The 21,003-nt window shown below is 40.2% G+C and overlaps 1 protein-coding gene across 7 annotated transcripts in view; it reads right to left on the reverse strand.

Annotated features, from left to right (window-relative positions):
* Positions 1-21,003, reverse strand: part of pam (peptidylglycine alpha-amidating monooxygenase) — a 229,302-nt gene that overhangs the window by 120,593 nt on the left and 87,706 nt on the right. For all 7 annotated transcript variants that reach the window (XM_043710023.2, XM_043710018.2, XM_043710012.2 and 4 more), the window contains 3 exons: positions 13,414-13,887; positions 13,009-13,126; positions 4,847-4,904 (listed from right to left, as the gene is read on the reverse strand). In XM_043710023.2, the coding sequence (XP_043565958.2) occupies positions 4,847-4,904; positions 13,009-13,126; positions 13,414-13,505 (268 nt within the window). In that variant the 5' untranslated portion in view covers positions 13,506-13,887. The remainder of the gene's footprint in view (positions 1-4,846; positions 4,905-13,008; positions 13,127-13,413; positions 13,888-21,003) is intronic.

Raw genomic sequence — 21,003 nt, forward strand, 5'->3', positions numbered from 1 at the left:
TATATTCAAGGTGGAGTTGGATTTTTAATCAGTAAGGGAAACACGGGTCATAAGAAAAAGACAAGAAAATGGAATTGACCACAATGAATGGCAGAGCTGACCTAATGGTTCTGAATGGGTTACTTGTGGTCCTAGATCTTATTGCCTTTATACTTTCCAGGGTCCTACCATACACAGTGCAAACCCTTTCCTGGTTACACCTCCCTAGATTTAAAGACAGAGTTAAGAAGAGCAAAGACAGGACACAAGCAGTCTTTAACAAATAGAATAAAGGAGAACCCAAAAGCTTTCTATAGGTAAGTGAGGGATAAAAGGATGACTAGGGTAGGAATAGGGCCAGTGAAAGACAGAAGTGGGAAGTTGAGTGTGGACATTTCTCATTGGTTTTGACTCAGAAAAAGGGGAATATTGTAGAGGAGAAGAATGAGGTAGGAGATATTAGACTAGAAAGGATCGAGTTTAGTTACGAAGAAGTGTTATCAATTCTAGAAGGGGTGAAAGTAGACAATTTGCCTGGGCCGGATGGGATTTATCCAGGGATTCTCTGGAAAGCTAGGGAGGAAATAGCAGAGCCTTTGGCTTTGATATTTGAGTCACCATTGTCTACAGGTTTAGTACCAGAGGACTGCAGGTTTGCAAAAGGTGTGCCCTTGTTCAAGAAGGGCAGTGGAGATGACCCAGGTAATTATAGACTAGTGAGACTTACTTCTGTTGTAGGAAAGGTTTTAGAAAGAATTATAAGAGATAAAATTTATAAACATCGAGCAAGCAACAATTTGATTTCAGATAGTCAACATGTTGCATCAAGGGCACGTCGTGTCTCATAAACCTGAGTTTTTTTGAGAAGATGACCAAGCATGTAGATGAGGGTAAGGCAGTTGACGTGGTATACATGGACTTCAGTGGAGCCTTTGATAAGGTTCCACATGGTCGGCTGTTGGAGAAAATGCAGAGGCAGGGGATTGAGGGTGATTTAGCAGTTTGGATTAGAAATTGGCTTTCTGAAAGAAGGCAGCGAGTAGTGGTTGATGAAAATATTCAGCCTGAAGTCCAGTTACTAGTGGTGTGCCACAAGGATCTGTTTTGGGACCACTGTTGTTTGACATTTTTATAAAGGACTTGGACGCAGGCATAGGTGGATGGATTAGTAAACTTGCAGATGACACTAAAGTCGGTGGAGTAGTGGACAGTTTGGAAGAATTGCAACAGGTTGCAGGGGGACTTGGATAAACTGCAGAATTGGGCTAATGGAGTTCAATGCAGCTAAAATGTGAGGTGATGCACTTTGTGAAGAACAACAGGAAGGCAGAATACTGGATCAATGGAAAGATTCTTGGTCGTGTCGATGTGCAGAGGGATCTTGGAGTCCATGTACATAGATCCCCGAAAGTTGCCACCCAGGTGGATAGAGCTGTTAAGGCGGCATACGGTGTGTTAGGTTTCAATGGTAGAGGATTGAGTTCCGGAGCCGCAATCTCATGCTGCAACTATACAAAAAGTCAGTGCGGCCACACTTGGAATATTGTGTACAGTTCTGGTCATCATATTGCGGGAAGGTTGTGGAAGCATTGGAAAAGGTACAGAGAAGATTTACCAGGATGTTGCCTGGTCTGGAGGGTAGGTCTTATGAGGAAAGGCTGAGACACTTGGGTCTGTTCTCATTGGAAAGAAGAAGGCTAAGAGGGAATTTGATAGAGGCATGCAAGATGATCAGAGGATTAGATAGGGTAGACAGTGAAAGTCTTTTTTCCTAGGATGACGATGTCAGCCTGTACGAGGGGCCATAACGACAAATTGAGGGGTGATAGATTTAAGACAGATGTCAGAGGTGGGTGTTAAGAGTGTGGAATTTCCTACTTGCCAATGTAGTTAACTCAGTCACATTAGGGAGATTTAAACAATCCTTGGATAAGCACATGGATGATGATAGGATAGTGCAGGGGGACGAGCTGAGAATAGTTCACAGGTGAGCGCAACATCGAGGGCTGAAGGGTCTATTCTGCGCTGTATTGTTCGATGATCTGGATGAAGGAATAGAAGGTAGTCTGGCTAAGTTTACACTTGATACAAAGGTTGATGGAGCAGCAGGTAGTACTGAGACGGTGGGGAGGCTACAAAAAGGTTTAGCCAGGTTAGGAGAGTGGGCAAAGTGGCAGATGAAAAACAACGTGCACTTTGGTCAAAAGAATAAAGGCATGGACTATTTTCTAAATGGGGAGAAAATTCAGAAGTCCACAGTGCAAAGGGAACTTGCGAGTCCTAGTCCAGGTTTCTCTTAAGGTAAACCTGTAGGTTGAGTCAGTAGTTAGGAAGGCAAATACAATGTTGTCATTCATTTCTGAGGGTTTAAAAGGTTCTGGTCAGACACAGAGTACTGTGAGCAAGTTTGGGACCCATACCTCAGGAAAGATGCCATGGCCCTGGAGTGGGTCCAGAGGAGGTTCATGAGAATGATCCCAGGAATGAAAGGTTTAAGATATGAGGAAAGTTTGAGGACTGTGGGACTATACACGATGGAGTTTAGAAGGATGAGTGGAATCTGATTGAAGCTTATACAATATTAGAAAGAATGGACATTGGGAAGATTGGCAGGAGATGAGGACCCGAGGACACAGCCTTAGACTGCAGGGAAGACTTTTTAGAATGAAGATAAGGAGAAACTTCTTCAGCTACAAAGTGTGGTGAATCTGAGAGATTCATTGCCACAGAACGCTGTGGAGGCCAGGTTATTGCGTACACTTAAAACAGAGATAAATATGTCTTGATTGCCAAGGAGATCAAAGGCTATAGAAAGAAAGTGGGAAAATGGGGTTGAGAAACCTAAGAGCTATGATTGAATGGCAGAGCAGACTCAATGAGCTGTAAGGCCCAATCTTTGCTCTGGCACCTTATGGTCTTAATTTAGAAGTTTACACAATCTAATTAGAATTTCCTAAGTTCTTGAAGAGCTCAAAAGGAATGTTACATAACCTCAAAATAAGAGGCATGCTACTTAGGACTGAGGTGAGGAAAACTTTATTCACTCAGAAGGTTGCGGATCTTTAGAATTTTCTAGCTTGGAGGGTTTAGGACCTTTAGTATGCTCAAGACAGAGGTCAGCAAATTAATAACTACTAATGGCACCAAGTAGTGGGGGGAAAAGTACATTAAGGTAAACAGTCAAATTATCACAATGGAAGAGGAGGCTCAAAAGGCTTGAATACCCTATTCCTGCTCCTATATTTCGATCATTTTTGAATGCAATTGCAAATCTAGGGCAGTATTGTCAGATTGTCTGCATTGTCTATAATATAGCATTCAGAGTACCCAAGGAACCTTTTAAAAATAGTACAAGTGACAGTTTCTCTGATCTTATATACATTCCAATTAAACTTCCAAAAATACAGGTTAAATACGCAAGAAAATGTGGACAAGGGTTTAATCTCAACTGAATAATTTCTCTGGATAGAACATAGAACATAACAAGCGCAGTACAGGCCCTTTAGTCCTCAATGTTGCGCCAACCTGTGAAAATACACCCATTTAACTTACACTGTTCCATTATTATGCCTATGTATATCCAATGCCCATTTAAATATCCTTAATGTTGGGCAGGCAGGCTATTCCATGCCCCTACTACTGAGTGACGTAACTATCCCGATATCTGTCCTAAATCAATCACCCCTCAATTTAAAGCTATGACCCCTCATGTTAGCCTTCACCATCCGAGGAAAATAAGCTCTCACTGTCCACCCTATCTAATCCTCTGATTACCTTATACGTCTCAATTAAGTCACCTCTCAACCACCTTCTCTCCAATAAAACAGCCTCAGTTCCCTCAGCCTTTCCTTGTAAGACCTCCCTTCCATACCAGGCAACATCCTATAAATCTCCTCTAATCCCTTTCCAAAGCTTCCACATCCTTCCTATAATGCGGTGACCAGAACTGCACGCAATACTCCAGGTGTACAGATGGAGCATGACCTTGTGACTCAGAAACTCAATCCCCCTACCAATAAACGCCAACACACCACATGCCTTCTTAACAATCCTTTCAACCTGGGTGGCAACTTTCCAGGATTTATGCACCTGGACACAGATCGCTGTTCATCTACACTGCCAAGAATTTTACCATTAGCCCAATACTCTGCATTCCTGTTATTTCTTCTGAAATGAACGACCTCACACTTTGCAGTATTAAACTCCATTTGCACTTCTCAGCCGAGCGCTGCATCTGATCCATGTTCCTCTGTAACCCATAATATGCTTTGGCACTATCCTCAACTCTGCCTACCTTAGTGTTATCCGCAAATATACTAACCCATCATTCTACGCCCACATCCAGATCATTTATAATGATTTGATAAAAATTACCAAGAAAACTCGGGACATTTGTCAAGCCTTGTTTGTCTAGACATAGATTTATTTTTAAAGTTATTTTTAAAACAGAGCTTGATATGTTCAAACTGTTACCTATTAGTCAAATAAAGAACATTTTGAACACACACACACACACACACACACACACACACACACACGTTGAAGGCCTTATTTATTGTACTTTTCTTTCCCTTTGAACATTGGTTAATTCATCAGAACATTTTTTTGGCATTTAAAACAAAACCCAGCAATGTAGGACTTCAAATGTAATTGGCTAATAATGGAACATCCTATATTTACACTGTCTACATAACAAACATTTGGACCAACCTACCAATGTCAAATTTTATACACCATATGACCTTGCGTTGATGAAAGATTCCAAAGACATCAGAATTTGCGTATTTTTCAATAAGAAAATACTACAGGAGAACATATTCAAAAATAAAATGAAGATGCTTCATCGTCGCTTGTCATGAACACTCACCTATATAGGACTTCTGACCAGATGGCACTGGAACAAACGTGCAAAAGTAGCTATCTGACTGTAAAAAGCCAAAAAGAAGTTTCTTTAGAACTCTTTAATGACACAATTTAAAATTCAGCCATTTTTATAACCCGATTGAAACAAATTCTGTTTCAAATTAAATAGATTAACTGCTGTGAATATGGAATTAATATCTGAAGTTGAGTTTTTTTTAAATTATAAGAACATTTTAAGTTAGTGCACCTATGTGCTGTGACAGCTAACACATGGTTCAAAACAATGAATTTTGAAAACCCAACTACCATTGTACATAATCATTATATTCAAAGAAGACCGCAGGGCTGTGCTCTCATTAGAGAGAAGCAACTTGTGGTTTAACCAGAGGCTCACCAAACCTCAGGTGCGCAGAGTTTGAAAAGGAGAGTACTTCATGGAGGAAATAGAACCCACACTTTGGATCGCAAACCAACCATCCAAACTGAGCCAATTGACTACTTTAATGCAGATCAGATCTACCAATTGATTATCAGCAAGGTGTGGTCACTGTTGCATTGGCCCACATCCATGTAAAGAACTCCCAAAGCTGCATTTAAACTTCTTAGCCTGCAAGTAAATCAAAACTTAAGAAAAACACCTATTAATATGTCATCCCAGCAGAGCTTCACACTCAGCAGTTAAGAAGTTTCCGAAGCACAGACATCGGTTACTTTCCCCTGGATTCATCGGACCTGGGTGCATCTGTGTCAGATCAGCATAAATGGATTTTGACGATTTGCATTGGATAGGTGTGTGATGTTGAATCCCAAAATTATTGACAGTAAATGTGATGCTGACAACAGAATTATGGCCTCAGATAGACACACACTAGCCAAGAAGCTCCAAATATAAATGTATCTCCTGTCCCTTAAGCTCAACTAGCTGGGTTTTATAGCTTCAGGTGATACAATCCGATTGCAACCATTTTGTCAGCAGAGGATCACCAAAGAGGTACAAGGAAATAATCTAGTGCAGTTTTATTACAAGGAAGGATATCTCCCTCTACCTTACCCCAGTGTGAGATTGCAGTCATCCTGCTTGAATAAATAGTGGCTTTCAGTGTTATAACTCTTTAGCTAAGTGTTTCCACTTTATTTATTAGTGCACTATGATGACAACACAAAAAATGAAATTAAATACAAATATAAATATTGAAAACAAACAATGAATTGAAAATCCCTTTGACAGAATTGCAATCACACCTAGACATTAAATCACTGCTTCCTCCTTACAATAAACTCCACACTTATCAGGACAATTTTTCCTGCCTACCTCCGACTACCCAAGATGAATAAAGTGTCTCAAAAGTTTGAGAAACAGATTAAGGTAGCTGTTTCATGCTTCCACTATGCGAGTGATACAAGTGTTATTTACCACAAACAGGATGCTGCCATCAAGCCAAAACTATGTTCTGCCTATGTCACAAATGGGTAATAATGGTATATCAAATTCAGTGCAGGTGTGATATCATGTTTGATGGCCATACATCCAAAGATTGTTGGATATCAAACAGCATGTAGCTGTGGCTGTTTGCAACCAGCCTGTACTTACAAAATCTGCCACATAGATGCAATTCTATAACTGAAAACTGCTGGAGCGTTGCAGTTCTGAAAAAAAAAAGGCTGAATTGGTTAGGGTTATTTTTCTTGCAACAGAGAAGGGGACTTGATTCAGAGCTGCAAACTTATGAGATGCATAGAGTGGGTAGGAATGGACTTTTTCCCTAACAGAGGGATCAATTACCAGTGAGCATAAACTATAAATATTTGTCTCACGTTTGTAATGTCTCATCAGTCAGAAGAATCAAGAAGCTTGACACCATCCTGGACAACAATCCACAGGATTGGCACCACAGCCATCATCTTGAAAATGCACGTTCTTTAGCACTGATGCATATTGGCAATAGTGTGTACCATCTCCAAGATGCATGCAGTAACTCACCTAAGCCTCTTCGACAGTACCTTCCAAACCTGAAACCTGTACCATGGTCCCTTCCAAACCACCTGACTTGAAAGTATATCCCCGTTCATTCAATGTTACTGGGGCAAAATCCTAGAACTCCTTTCCTAATAGCAATGTAGATATCGCGTCAGTAAGAAGTGCAGCAGTTTAAGGTGGCTGCTCTCACGACCAACTTCTCCATGGCAAAGGAACAAAGTTTTTCCAATCTCTCCTCATAGCTAATACCATCCAAACCAGCTATATACATACTTTAGCTTCAAGAATAAACCAGAAGCTAGGAATACCACAGTTGGCAATTCACTTCATGACTCTCCAAAGACGATCTTCCATCTACAAGGCACAAGTCAGTGTGTTGGAATATTCCTCTTTTCTGGATGTGTGCAGCTCCAGCAACACTGAAAAAGCTTGACACCATCCAGACAAAACGGTCCATTTGATTGGCATCACATTCACAATAAACATTCACTCCTCCACTATCAATACTCAGTGTAGGCAATGTGCACCATGACAAGATGTACTACAAAAATCTACCAAGGCTCCTTGGAAAGTACTTTACATAACCATAACCATGACCATGAAAGAGGACAAGGGCAGGAATATAAAGAAAAACCATCAACTGCAAGACCCACACCATCCTGTCTTAGAAATAAACCACTGTTACTCAATGTTGTTGTTCCAGAATTCCCAAAGGCATTGTGGGTATACCTCCACCAAATGGACTGCAGTGAATCAAGAAACCAGTTCACCACCATCTTATGATGTGTATTTAGGAGGTGTATAAGAATTGCAGACCCAGCCTGTGAAATCACTTAGGGTCATCAAGTTGTACAGCACAGGAACAGGCCCTTCTGTCTAGTTGGCCCAAGCCAACCAGACACCTTAAATTAGTCCTTGATATCAAGGCCATATTTGACCCAGTGTGGCATCAATGAACCCCAGCAAAATTGGAATCAATGAGATTTGCATGGAAAACTGTCTACTGGTTGGACTCGGACCTGGCACAAATGAAGTTGGTTACTGGAGGTCAGTCATCTGAGCTCCAGGACATCACTACATGTGTTCTTCAGGCTAGTGTCCTAGGTCCAAAATTTTCAGCTGCTTAGTTTGTCAGCATTTTGCCCATATCCCTCTAAACCTTTCATATTCAGCCTATTCCGTCTCTCACTATAGCTCAAACCCTCCAACCCCGGCAACATCCTTGTATAAGTTTTCTCCACCTATTCAAGTTTCATAATATTGTGCAATCATCGGTGACCTTCCCTACATCTGACCTTATGACAGATAGAAGATCGCTTATGAAGCAGCTGAAAATGGTTGGGCCAAGGACACGTGAGGAAATCCTGCAGAAATGTCCTGGTGCTGAGATGACTGATCTTCAACAACCACAATCATCTTCCTGTGTGCCAGGTATGACTCCTGTCAATAGAGAGTTTGCTCCAGTACCGACTGATTCCAGTTTTGCTAGGAATGAGACGACTGCTGGAGGTCAGGTCATCAGTACAATTGCTTGAATTGTATCAGGGCCCATAGCCTTTGCAGCATCCAGTGCCTCCAAACATTTGACAGAACTCAACAGAGCTTCAATGTGCAGATTATTGCTCAGCATTTTTGCTGACACCTTCCACCACTTCACTAATGATTGAAAGTAGATTGATTGCGTGGAATGTGGCCAGTTTGGATTTGTTTTGCTTTGTGTACAGGACATAACTGGGAATCTTTTCACCTGATTGGATATATAACTGTACCAGAGCTTAAAAATGTGTTGCTGGATCTGCAGTCCTCACTTTCTCCTACATAACTGTACCAGTACAATAGGTCTACCAGAACACCTTAGCTTGGGAATAAGCAAGTTTTAGAGCACATTTTCAGCACTACTGTAAGATTTTCAGGGCTCAGAGCCTTGACCATATTCAATAATTCCAGCCATTTCTTAAAATCACATTGCACCAAACACGCTGAAGACTGCCAGTGACGCTGGGGACCTCTGTAGGAGGTCATCACCCATTCTGTTTTTTTAACTATCTTTTGCACTGGTGTGCTGGGCTTCCCCATGATTAAGCATGAGGATATTTACGGAGCCTCCTCCTTGAGTGAGTTTAATTGTCCATCACCATTGACCTCTGGATGTAGCAGTATTGCAAAGTTTAAATATTATTCGCTGTTTGTGGAATTCCTTGGTTCTGTCTATCACTTGCTGCTTATGTGGTTTGTCATTCAAATAGTCTTGCATCTTCACCAGGTTGACACATTTCAGGCATGCCCTCCTACACTCTTCTTTGAACCAAGGCTGATCCTGCTTTGATGGTCATGGTTGAGTGGGGAATTATGCCATGCCTAAAGGTTATCAGTTGTATTGGAACTGAATTCAGATGACTCCCAGCACTTTATAGATGCTGGGAATTGCTGAATCTAATCCATTTAGTCTGCACAACACGATGGAAAATATGTTCGAGATAAAGTCGGGATTTTGTCTCCACAAGGTCTGTGCAGTGGTCACTCTTGCCAATACAGTCATGGACAGATGCATTTGCGGCAGACAAATTGGTGAGGATGTGGTCAAATATGTTTTTCCCTCTTTCTAGCAGCTATGTCCTTGAGAACTCAATGACTTGGATCAGGAGTAATGCTGCTATGTTATTCTTGGTGATGAACACTGAAGTCTCACACTCTGGCTACATTCTGCACCCTTTCCATTAGCGATGCTTTTGCGAAGTGGTTTTCAACATGGCAGGCAGAGTACTGATTCGTCAGGTGATGAGAAGCTGCATGGTAATCAGCTGGAGATTTCTTTGCACACCTTTGACCTGTTAGTGACACTTCATGGGTTCCTGAGCACTGTAGTGTCACCTGGTTTTGTGAAATATGACATATTCAGGAATTATGATGGCATTGCTTGGGACATTATTTATAAGTTATGATTTTGTCAGTGATTATGTCACACTGTTGCTTTTGCAGTCTGTGAGACAGCCCTCCCAATTTTAACAGTAGCCCCTGGATATTAGTAAGAACCACAGATTAGAATACCTACATTGTGGAAACTGGCCCTTCGACCCAAGTCCACATTGACCCTCTGAAGAGTATCCCACCCAAACCCATTCCCCTACCCTATTACTCAACATTTAATCCTAACCTGCACATCCCTGAGCACTACGGGCAATTCAGCATGGCCAATTCACCTAACCTGCATGTTGTTGGACTATTGGAGGGAACTGGAACAGCCAGAGGAAACCCACACAGACACGGGGAGAATGTGCAAACTCCACAGACATTGACTCGAGGCTAGCATAGAACCTCAGTTCCTGGTGCTGTGAGGCAGCAGTGCTAACCACTGAGCCACCATGATGAGTTGACAGGACTGTGTTTGCTGTTGCTGTTTCCAATGTCTTAGTTATTGTCAGGTCGTCTGTCTGGTTCAATTCCTTTCTTTAAACTTAGTAGCAATTTATATAACAGAGTAGTTTGATAGGCCATTTCAGAGGGAAGTTAAGACACAACCACATGGCTGTGGATCTGGAGTTACACATGGGCTTAAAAGGAAACTAATGAAGCAGTTTTACACCATTCAACAACAGGTTTTTGGTCTTCATTAAATCTTTAATTCTGTTGTTACTGAATTCGAATATGAACCCAGGACTTCTCCACTTCCTGATGCTGCCTGGCTTTGCGTGTTCTTCCAGCCTCCTGCTTGTCTACCTATCACAACATGGGCTGCTACCACAAACAACCCATTCTCAGGCCCTCATGGTTTCCATTAACAGCTTTTTGTTCTAACAGGCTGACTTTTACTCACGCCTTTCTCTGCCCAACCGCTGTTCTCGCTCTCTTTCTCTGGGTTCCATTTCCACCTATCGTTTATTCCATCCCCCTCCCCCACTCCTGCTCAAGCATACATATCAACTTTTCCAAGATGTAATTAGTTCTGAAGAAGGGTCACTAGACTACTTTCTCTGCACAGATGTTGCCAGACCTCCTCAGTTTTTCCAGTGACTTCAGATTTTGTTTCTGACTTCCAGCACCAGTTCTTTGGGTTTTTTGCCTAGAACATTACTTGGATCTCTGGATTACTAGTCTGATGACAATACCACTAGGCTACCACCACCTCACGTCCCAGCCTAATTTATGAACGATATAAACATTGTGGTAAATTAGAGTAGATCTTTACAGAACTCAATTAGTAGCTCTATGACTAAGCACCAATGTTTACCATTAAAATTACCTGCTTTCTACTGCTGTGAGTTTCTGATTCAATTTATTCTGCTAAATATTCCAAAAGCTTTAAGCTTTATAAGCATCTGGAGAATTTCAACATAGATCTTCTATAAATACAAGTGGAATATCATCACCTAATAGTTTAATGTCTTTGTTAAAAAAAAAGTCTTGATTATTTCAAAAGACTTGGAATGCATAATATTTACTCAAATCATTTATTATAGTTAAAAAATCACAACACCAGGTTATAGTCCAACAGGTTTAATTGGAAGCCACTAGCTTTCGGAGAGCCGCTCCTTCATCTGGTGGTGGGAGTGGCACTCAAAGCTAGTGCTTCCAATTAAACCTGTTGGACTATAACCTGGTGTTGTGTGATTTTTAACCTTGTACACCCTTGTCCAAGACCGGCATCTCCATATCATCATTTATTACAGGATTTCTGCACTTATTAGTTGAAGAGCTTTTGCCTGAAATGTTGATTCTCCTGCTTCTCAGATGCTGCCTGACCTGCTGTGCTTTTCCAGCACCACACACTCAACTCGTGCACTTATTAGATGGCCTGTGAAACATCCATTAAGATGCTCAAACACACTATACTCTTCATAATTCTAATTTTTAAACAGTCATCTGGATGCACTAGATTTCACTGGAGAATCTAGCTTCCCTGAACTATAACTACTAAAAACATTAAATCCAAAACACATTTGGAAAACAAACTGCCGTGAACTAAATGTATCAACAATGGCAAACATTATGAAATCTCACACTCAAGGTTTCTCAATATGTCGGTGCATATCCAAAGGTACAGTGACCTTATGCTGCCATTTTATGACTTTTAGACCTTTATTCCCCCAATTTTCAGAAGTATGACATCGATTGCCAGCAATACCCAAACATTCAATTAAGCACCTATTCTTCATATAATTTTGTACGATAAATATTGACAGGATATTCAACTACAGGCAGCAACAGAGAAGATTAAAGTACGCTTCTCATCACATGTACACACACTAATCTGCAGAAATCAGTGAACAGCAATCAAGCTGGGAACTTATCCTCAACTATCTTTTATTACACAAGGAAAGAGAAGTTTTTTTTAATTCAAGCAACCTAGCTTTATTTTTAGAAAGTCCAGTTGCATTTAGTTTCTATTGCCAAATTCATGCCTTTTTCACATATCACCTATTTACAACAACTCAATATGAAATACAAATAGAATTCCCCAAATTTAAGCAGCCTTTCACAGATTTTCCCTGGGCTTCATGAAGTAATGAGCATTATCCGCAAGAATGAGTCATCCCTTCTGCAGAGCAACTCCTTTTAAATTGTGCCATTCTGGTTACATCACTGCAGGATCTCAAAGTATTAGTACAAAATGAAATTGGCATTACCAAAGTTCCTCACTATCAAGGAATGCAAAATTAATTAAGCAGCAGATTCAAGAACAGTACAGATTTGTAAAATAAAAAATAGAATCTGTTATTATAATGTTATAGTAGTGGCACTGAAAATAAAAAATAAATGCTAATGCTTATGGAGAATCTTGTTTGAACAGCATTTCTCCAGTATATTACTCCTTCTGCTGAATGTAAAAGCCAACTCTTGCTTCCCTCAAGATGGAGATTATTGGTTCATTGCCACAAAACCTAGCTAACTCAATTAACAGTTATCTCAGAAACTAAGTTAACCACAAAATACATGCAATGACATCCACAGTATGAATTCCAACAGAGAAGGGACATAAACTTAAAAAAAACACTGAATAATTTTACTGCTGCAACATTTTAACAAGATTTACTTGTGATTTCACAAAAATACCCTAATTCAATAAATATGTATAATTCTGAATAAGAAATTAGATTTCAATATGTGAAATAATTGATTTTAATACACAAATCGGAATGCAGTAAGAACACCAGAGAATGACAAAGCAAATAAATTTATATGAAACTTACCATCAAAGGTGTTACTCCAGGCATTCTAACATCAAGTTTAAAGTTCAGAGAATTTGGTTTCTCTGGCTGCCTGTTCTGGGGACAATTGGATGGCAATGTCCGTGGGTTTTGTTTATACCTGAGAAACAAAGATGTAAAATGTTCCTGTACTTCATCAGAAAAGAAACACAGATTCACACAATTACTAAATGAACAGTTTCTAATTACAATGCACTTTTCCCACATGACACATAGCTTTTGAGAAAACTGGAACTTTAAAGACAATATATCAACACTTTTACAAGAGACAATTTTGCACAGTAAATTTCTAAATGTTTCATTGTGTGCATGAGTTTGTTAAGTAGTAAGCACGCGTGAAATTACTTACTTGCATTAGCAAAAAGAGGACTTCATATTAACACCTACCTTGTTAACAGAGACAGTGCACTTTCATGGCACATACAATTGTTCTGAAGAATTAGAAATACCAACAGCAATTTATTAATGAAAGCAGCCATGGCCACTTTGCTATTTCTATTCAAATCTTGGACCAAAAGCTGTGCAATTCTATTAGCTATAAATATCCTTGAGCAGCATGAATTCAGAGCTGGGCCATCAGCAACACTGCAGACATAACAATTGACAATCCACCATTCACAGAAGTGCCGCACTCTGGATCAGCCAAACGTATGAGGCTTTTTTGCTGTCTTTGTTAGTGAACACCAAAGTTTCAAATGTTCTTTTCATTTGGACATCTCATTCAAAGTCAATAACGGAATAAATCTGAGCTTCCCTTGAGATTCAGATCCCTCTAAACATGTGCAGCTCCAGACTATTATTCTTCCCACAATTTGTGATTGACAGCACACAGAGCAGCTTCAGTCTTCATTCAGGTTGAAACTGTTTGAAAAAAAGATAGTGTATAATTAATATAGTATAACATTAAACCTCAGCAAATTCTTCTGGAGGTTGAGAGATTTGTAGCTCAGGTTGAGGTTCTGGATGCAAGTTTGCTCACTGAGCTGCAAGGTTCATTTTCACACGTCTCGTCACCATACTAGGTAATATCTTCAGTAAGCCTCTGGACAAAGCACGCTGGTGTTTCCTATGTTTGGGTTTCCTTTAATGATGTCATTTCCTGTGGTGATGTCATTTCCTATGGTGTACCCCAGGATACATGAACATCAACTAGCCACAAAACAACATGACCCTCTCTCACTAGTATCCTTACTACAGATAAGGAAGGATACCACTTCGACTGGGACAACACATCCATCCTAGGACAAGCCAAACAGAGACATGCACGAGAATTCCTAGAAGCATGACATTCCAACCATAGTTTACATCGACTTGGATCCCATTTACCACCCAGAGAAAAAAAACAGGAAATGGCATCAGAGGAAATGACATCACCAACCCAAAGAAACCCAAACATATAAACAGAAAGCAGGAAACTTCAGAAATGTTTCGTCTGGAGGCTCACTAAAGATGTTACCTAGTATGGTGACAAAACGTCTGAAAATGAACCTTCCAGCTCAGTGAGCAAACCTACATCCAAATCCTTCAGGAACTTTTTCAGGCCTAGCTTTGCTAAACATAAACTAACCTTTGGATTCTATTCTGACCATTGTCACTTTAAGCTTTTTCAAAGTCCATCCAACAATATCAACCAATGATACCTACCACAGCACACTAATCTAAAAAGATATGCTTGCAAAACACAATATATTTCTTGGTGAATCCTTGCACAATTCAGGTTGGCATTTACGATACAAATTCAATTGCTTTATTGACCAATGATGATTTCTATTCAGTTTGTAAACACCCAGCTTAAAGCATTCCAGTTATAAAATGCAAACAGATTGTATTCCCATTTTAGAATATCTTCACTTAAAGAGAGATAATTACATCCAGAGCTTTCTCATAGTGATTTTTATGAAATTCCAACTCATAACCAACTTATCAGATCAGAACAAACTTAGGAAAAAAAACTTTCTAAGTTGCAAAAGGCTCAAAGGAAGACATTCGCTGAAAGAAATGCCTTTACTTGAAGTTTTACAACTAAAATTGGATAATTAAGACATGACCAAAACAGAAGGTAGTCCCAATACAATAAACCACTGTGGTCACCTGGTCAAAGAATGCAAAGATCGAGAGAGTCAATGTATCATAGTTACAGTGAATGTCTTTAATGACTTTGGTTCGGTCCATTTAGTGCTGTCGTGAGGAAGGAAACCTGAATGGGTACATTCAAAAAGATGTTGAATAGATAAAGACTTTTGCAGATCCACTCTTCGAAAAGACAGAAATTGAAGAATGTTTGCAAGCTATGAACCTGTCGGTATGGATGTAAGCTTGCTCTCAGAGTTGGAAGATTTTTTTTCAGACAGTTCATCACCATATTAGGTAACATCATCAGTGAGCCTCTGGTGAAGCATTGGTAGTATGGCCTGCTTTGTTTATTTGCACTTAGGTTTACTTGGGTCAGCAATGTCATTGCCTACGGCGATGTTATTTCCTGACCTTTTTCGTCAGGGGATGGTAAATGGGATACAAGTCAATGCGTTTGTTGATAAGAGTTCTGGTTGGAATGCCACGCCTGGAAGAATTTTCGTGGGTCTCGGTGTTTGGCTTGTCCTACAATTAATGTGTTGTCCCAGTTGAAGTGGTGTCCTTCATCTGTATGTAAAGATAATACTGAGAGTGGGTCATGTCTTTTCGTGGCAAGCCAAACAGAGACATGTACGAGAATTCCTAGAAGCATGACATTCCAACCAGAGTTTACATCGACTTGGATCCCATTTACCACCCAGAGAAAAAGAGCAGGAAATGGCAGAGGAAATGACATCGCCAAGCCAAGGAAACATAAACAAATAAAAAGTGGGCCATACCACAGGCTCACTGATGTTATCAAGTATAGTGACGAAACGTCAGAAAACAAACCTTGCAGCTCAGCAACCAAACTTATATCCAGAACCCCAACCTGAGCTACAAATCATCTCAAAACTCATTAACAGTCAGTACTGCAATAAAATTGCCTGTTTGAAAGGCGAATGAATAGTATTTGATAAGACAGAGATAAGTCAGGTGAAATATCGAATAGAAGAGGAACTTCTGTGTGGAGAGGATCATAAAGCAGATGACGTTGAAAAGACATTGGGGCAAGTGAGAGTTAAATTAGGATGTGGTGGATTACAGCTCAGAACACTGAGCAACATGAGAGATAAAAATAGACCAAATTCTGACTCATTTTTTTTTAACGTATCATAAACATTGAGAATCAACATTTGATGGTTGCAGAACAGCACATCTTGTCTGTTCCTCATAAGTAGTGATTTTAATGAAATTGATGAAAAACTAATGAAAACTGTTGCTCATAAAAGGAAAGCTAAACATTGACAGCAATGATCAATCAGCCTACCATATTATGTGAGTGCATAATAAGGATACGGCTAGTACTCACTCATCCAAACAAGCATGGGTTTAGAAACAATAAGCCATCTCTAATTTAACTGTAGAAATGGTATAAGGGGGTACCTAAATTACTGAACAGCAGCTACCGACAACATATAAAATTTACATGAAATCTGAGGCGGTACTTCATATATGAGATTTGTAAAGAAAAGCTTCATTATGGAACTAATGATAAGTTAATCATTTATAATTAAACTGGATTGACTGAAAAATATCACCAACATAAAAAGCTGTGTACATGGCAAGTTAGGCTGATGGAATCACAGAGCTGTTCTCCATCCCATTCTGTTCACATATTTATAAATATTTTGAAGGAAAAAAATTAAACATGTTCATATTATTATGCACTTTTATTAATGTACAATTTATAAAATATACATTAGATATTAATCAAATGAGTTGAGGAAGGGTCGCCGGACCCAAAATATTAACTGATTTCTCTCCACAGATGCGACCAGACGTGCAGAGCTTTTCCAGTAATTTGTTGTTTTTTTCTGATTTACAGCATCTGCAGTTCTTTTGATTTTTATTTAGATTTTAATCCATTATATTGAGCGTTACTGAATTTGTAATATTTGGCAATGTGTTCAAGAGACTGGAACAATCAAAATGAGCTAAGGAAAAGCAAGACAGATTTTCAGAAATAAACCTAAAATCTTCGGATAAGTTTACTATTGTTGGATCAAACCAAGTGAAATTGTTTTGTCTCACTTTAACAAAGGAGGCACAACTGAGACTATTCCAGCAGTATAGGGATACAAAAGTCAGGCGAAGATGGTTCTAAATAATTAAGAATTTTTCTAATAAGCAACCAAGTTCTAACCCATTACAAGATCAGAAGTTGTTCAAAGAACTATACTGCCAAGCAATATTTTGCATGCCCAAACCAACAACTTCTCACCAATGTGACTTTTTAATCTCAGAAGCGTTTGGAACACCTAATTCACAATTAAAATGTCCACCCACTTTAAATGGCAATTCTCCAGTTTTCTCTACTGACCTACTTCATCTGTTGAGTATTTCCATAATTTTCTATGTTTTTGTAACACAGATGCACCATGTTGCCCACAGGCAGTAAATTCTGGAAACGTACACCAAGTTGGTGTAATATGAAATGGTTTCATCATTTTCCCAGCAGATGTTGATCAAAGTGTCACACGATTCACCTTTTGAGTTCAGTTTTTATTACTTATTCTATTCCTTGTTATAGTCACCAAAAATATGGACCATTTTTTAATATGCAAAAACAAAGGGCCTAACGTTTAGATTCATTTCAGAATTAGTTTATCATATGTTGGATCCCAGCTAAAACTAATGTCTGCCAAAATTTTGTAAACATAATACTGACTTTTCAATCAATCAATTTTGTATTGAACAAGGTATATGTAAACATAAGGTGTCAATCCGGGTGACGCTGCCAAGCAGGAATACCTGCGCCAAACAGGACTACTTGCGGGCCAAACAGCATAAGCAGCAAGTGATAGACAAACTCAGCTGACCCAAAACCAATGGATGCAGTTCTACCATACATCCAGTCATAAATGTTGATGGACAAGTAACCAACTCATTGGAGATTGCTCCAGAAGTATCCCCATCCTTAACGAAGGAAGACCACAATAAATTGATGCAAAAGAGAAGACTGAAGCAATGGCAGCAACCTTCAGCCAGAAGTGTCAAGTGAATGATCCAGCTCAGCCTCCTCCAGTGGTCCCTACAGAAGCCAGTCTTCATTTAATTCAATTCACTCTAATTGACATCAAGAAGCAGTTGGACGCAATGAAGTCTATGGGCTCTAACAATAAGTTGGCAATCGTACTGACCTCCAGAATTTGTTACACCCTTAGTCAAGCTCTTCCAGTACAGTTACCACATTGGCATCTACCTGAAAATTGCACTGATATGACGTGATATGCAAAAAGCAGCACAAATCCAATCTGACCAATTCCTGCCCCATCAATCCACTCTTGATCATCAGCAAAGTGATGGAGCATGTCGTCAACAGTTCTACCATTCAGCACTCTTCAGCAATAACCTGTACACTGATGTTCCAGTTTAGTTCCGCCAGGGCCACTCGGCTACTGACCTCATTACAGTCTTCATTCAAAGATGGACAAAAGCGCTGAATTCAAGGGATAAAGGGAGAACGACAGGTCAAGGCCACATTTCACTGTGTGGAATCAAGGTGCCCAAGTAAAACAAATACATAGGAATTGGGGGCAAATTCTCCACTGGCTGGAGTCATACTTGGCAAATAGAATGATTGTGATTGTTAAAGGTCAGCCATCTCAGCACTAGGACATCTCTCCAGGGGTTCCTCAAGTAGTATCTTGGGCCCAACCATCTTCAGCTGCTTCATCAACAACCTTCCCTCCATCATGAGGTGAGAAGTGGGATTGGTGACGATGACTGCAATGCTCAGAATCATTCACATCTACTCAGATACTAAAGCAGTCCATGTTGAAATGTCATAAGATTTGGACAATATCCAAGTTTGGGCTGATAAGTGGCAAGTAACATATGCACAAACAATGACCTGCTCTAATAAGAGATAATCTAACCACTTATCTTTGACATTGAATGGTGTTATCATTTAATGCCCTCAGGGTAAAGGAGGATATTCTGTTCCTATTAGGTGGTATGTCAGTGACTAAGGGCCGAAGAGTTTGTTTCCATACTGTTGGGAATCTAATCTAATCTAAGGGTCACAATTTCAAGATTGACAGCAAGACAGCAGGAGTGAGATAAGGAGCAACCTCTTTTTTCAGAGTTTTTAGAACTTGGAATATATTACCTAGGTGAGTGGTGGAGGCAGATTCCAGAGGTTTCAAAACAGAGTTCGATATATAAGACCATAAGACATAGGAGCGGAAGTAAGGCCATTCGGCCCATCGAGTCCACTCCGCCATTCAATCATGGCTGATGGGCATTTCAACTCCACTTACCCGCATTCTCCCCGTAGCCCTAAATTCCTTGTGACATCAAGAATTTATCAATTTCTGCCTTAAAGACATTTAGCGTCCCAGCCTCCACTGCACTCTGCGGCAATGAATTCCACAGGCCCACCACTCTCTGGCTGAAGAAATGTCTCAGCATTTCTGTTCTGAATTTACCCCATCTAATTCTAAGGCTGTGTCCACAGGTCCTAGTCTCCTCGCCTAACGGAAACAATTTCCTCGCGTACACCCTCTCCAAGCCATGTATGTTTGACATATATTTGAAAGTGATTAATTATGGAGGTAGGACTAGAGAATAGGATGAGCTGGGTAGTTCTTTCAGGAACCATATAGACACAAAGGGTCAAACGGCCTCCTTCTATGCTATTAAATTCTGTGATTCTACCTCAGAGTTCAGAAGAGGAGTCACATCAGACTCGAAATGTTAACTTTATTTCTCTCTTCACATATTACCAGACCTTCAAAGTTTGTGAGAACATTTGTAGCTCGGGTGCTCGTTGCTGTGGTTCTGTTCGCCGAGCTGGAAGTTTTTGTTGCAAACTTTTTGTCCCCTATCTAGGTGACATCCTCAGTGCTTGGGAGCCTCCTGTGAAGCGCTTCTGTGGTGTTTCCTCCGGCATTTATAGTGGCCTGTCCCTGCCGCTTCCGGTTGTCATTACTGCTTCTGTTATGAGTCCCGAGATCGGTGAGCCCATGGGTGTTCTGTTGATTTGTTCGTATATCTTGGACATCATCAGAAATATACACATAGACAAGGAAGAAACCATGGTCTCATTCGACGTAATGGCACTGTTCACGTCTATTGACAAAGCCCTAGCCAGAGAAACAATAGCCAACCTGCTGAACAGACATAACAGACAACAGGACGTTGAACCCATCAACAAAGACGGCATACTTTAAACTACTGGACTTGTGCCTCACAACACACTTCACATTCAACAATCAGATATACGAACAAATCAACGGAACACCCATGGGCTCACCGATCTCGGGACTCATAGCAGAAGCAGTAATGCAAAGGTTAGAACAAACAGTCTTACCACAAATTCAATCCAAACTCTGGGTCAGATACGTTGATGACACCTTTGTAATCATTAAAAACACGGAAATAGAGAATACACACCGGATCATCAACTCCACACTCACAGGAATCCGATTCACGAGAGAGGAAGAAAAGGACAACCAACTCCCATTCCTAGACGTGAGGGTACAGAGAACACCAAACGGAGAATTCACCACTAAGGTACACAGGAAAGCCACACACACAGACCAAGTCCTGAACTATGAAAGCAACCACCCCAATACACACAAACGAAGTTGCATCAAGACACTATTCAAAAGGGCCACAACACACTGCAGCACACCAGAACTTCAAAAGAGGAAAAGGAACACCTATACAAGGTATTCGCAAAAAACGGATATCCTCGCAATTTCATCAACAGATGCCTAAGGGAGAGACAACAGAACGAGGACATGCCGCAACCCAAAGGACTAGCCACACTACCATACATCAAGAACATCTCTGAAATGACAGTCAGACGACTGCGACCCCTAGGACTTATAACAGCACACAAATCAACAGCCACTC

This window comes from Chiloscyllium plagiosum, unplaced genomic scaffold (genome assembly GCF_037043375.1).
Source record: "Chiloscyllium plagiosum isolate Xiang-an unplaced genomic scaffold, Cpla_swu_hap1 HiC_scaffold_2, whole genome shotgun sequence".
Classification (NCBI taxonomy): domain Eukaryota; kingdom Metazoa; phylum Chordata; class Chondrichthyes; order Orectolobiformes; family Hemiscylliidae; genus Chiloscyllium; species Chiloscyllium plagiosum.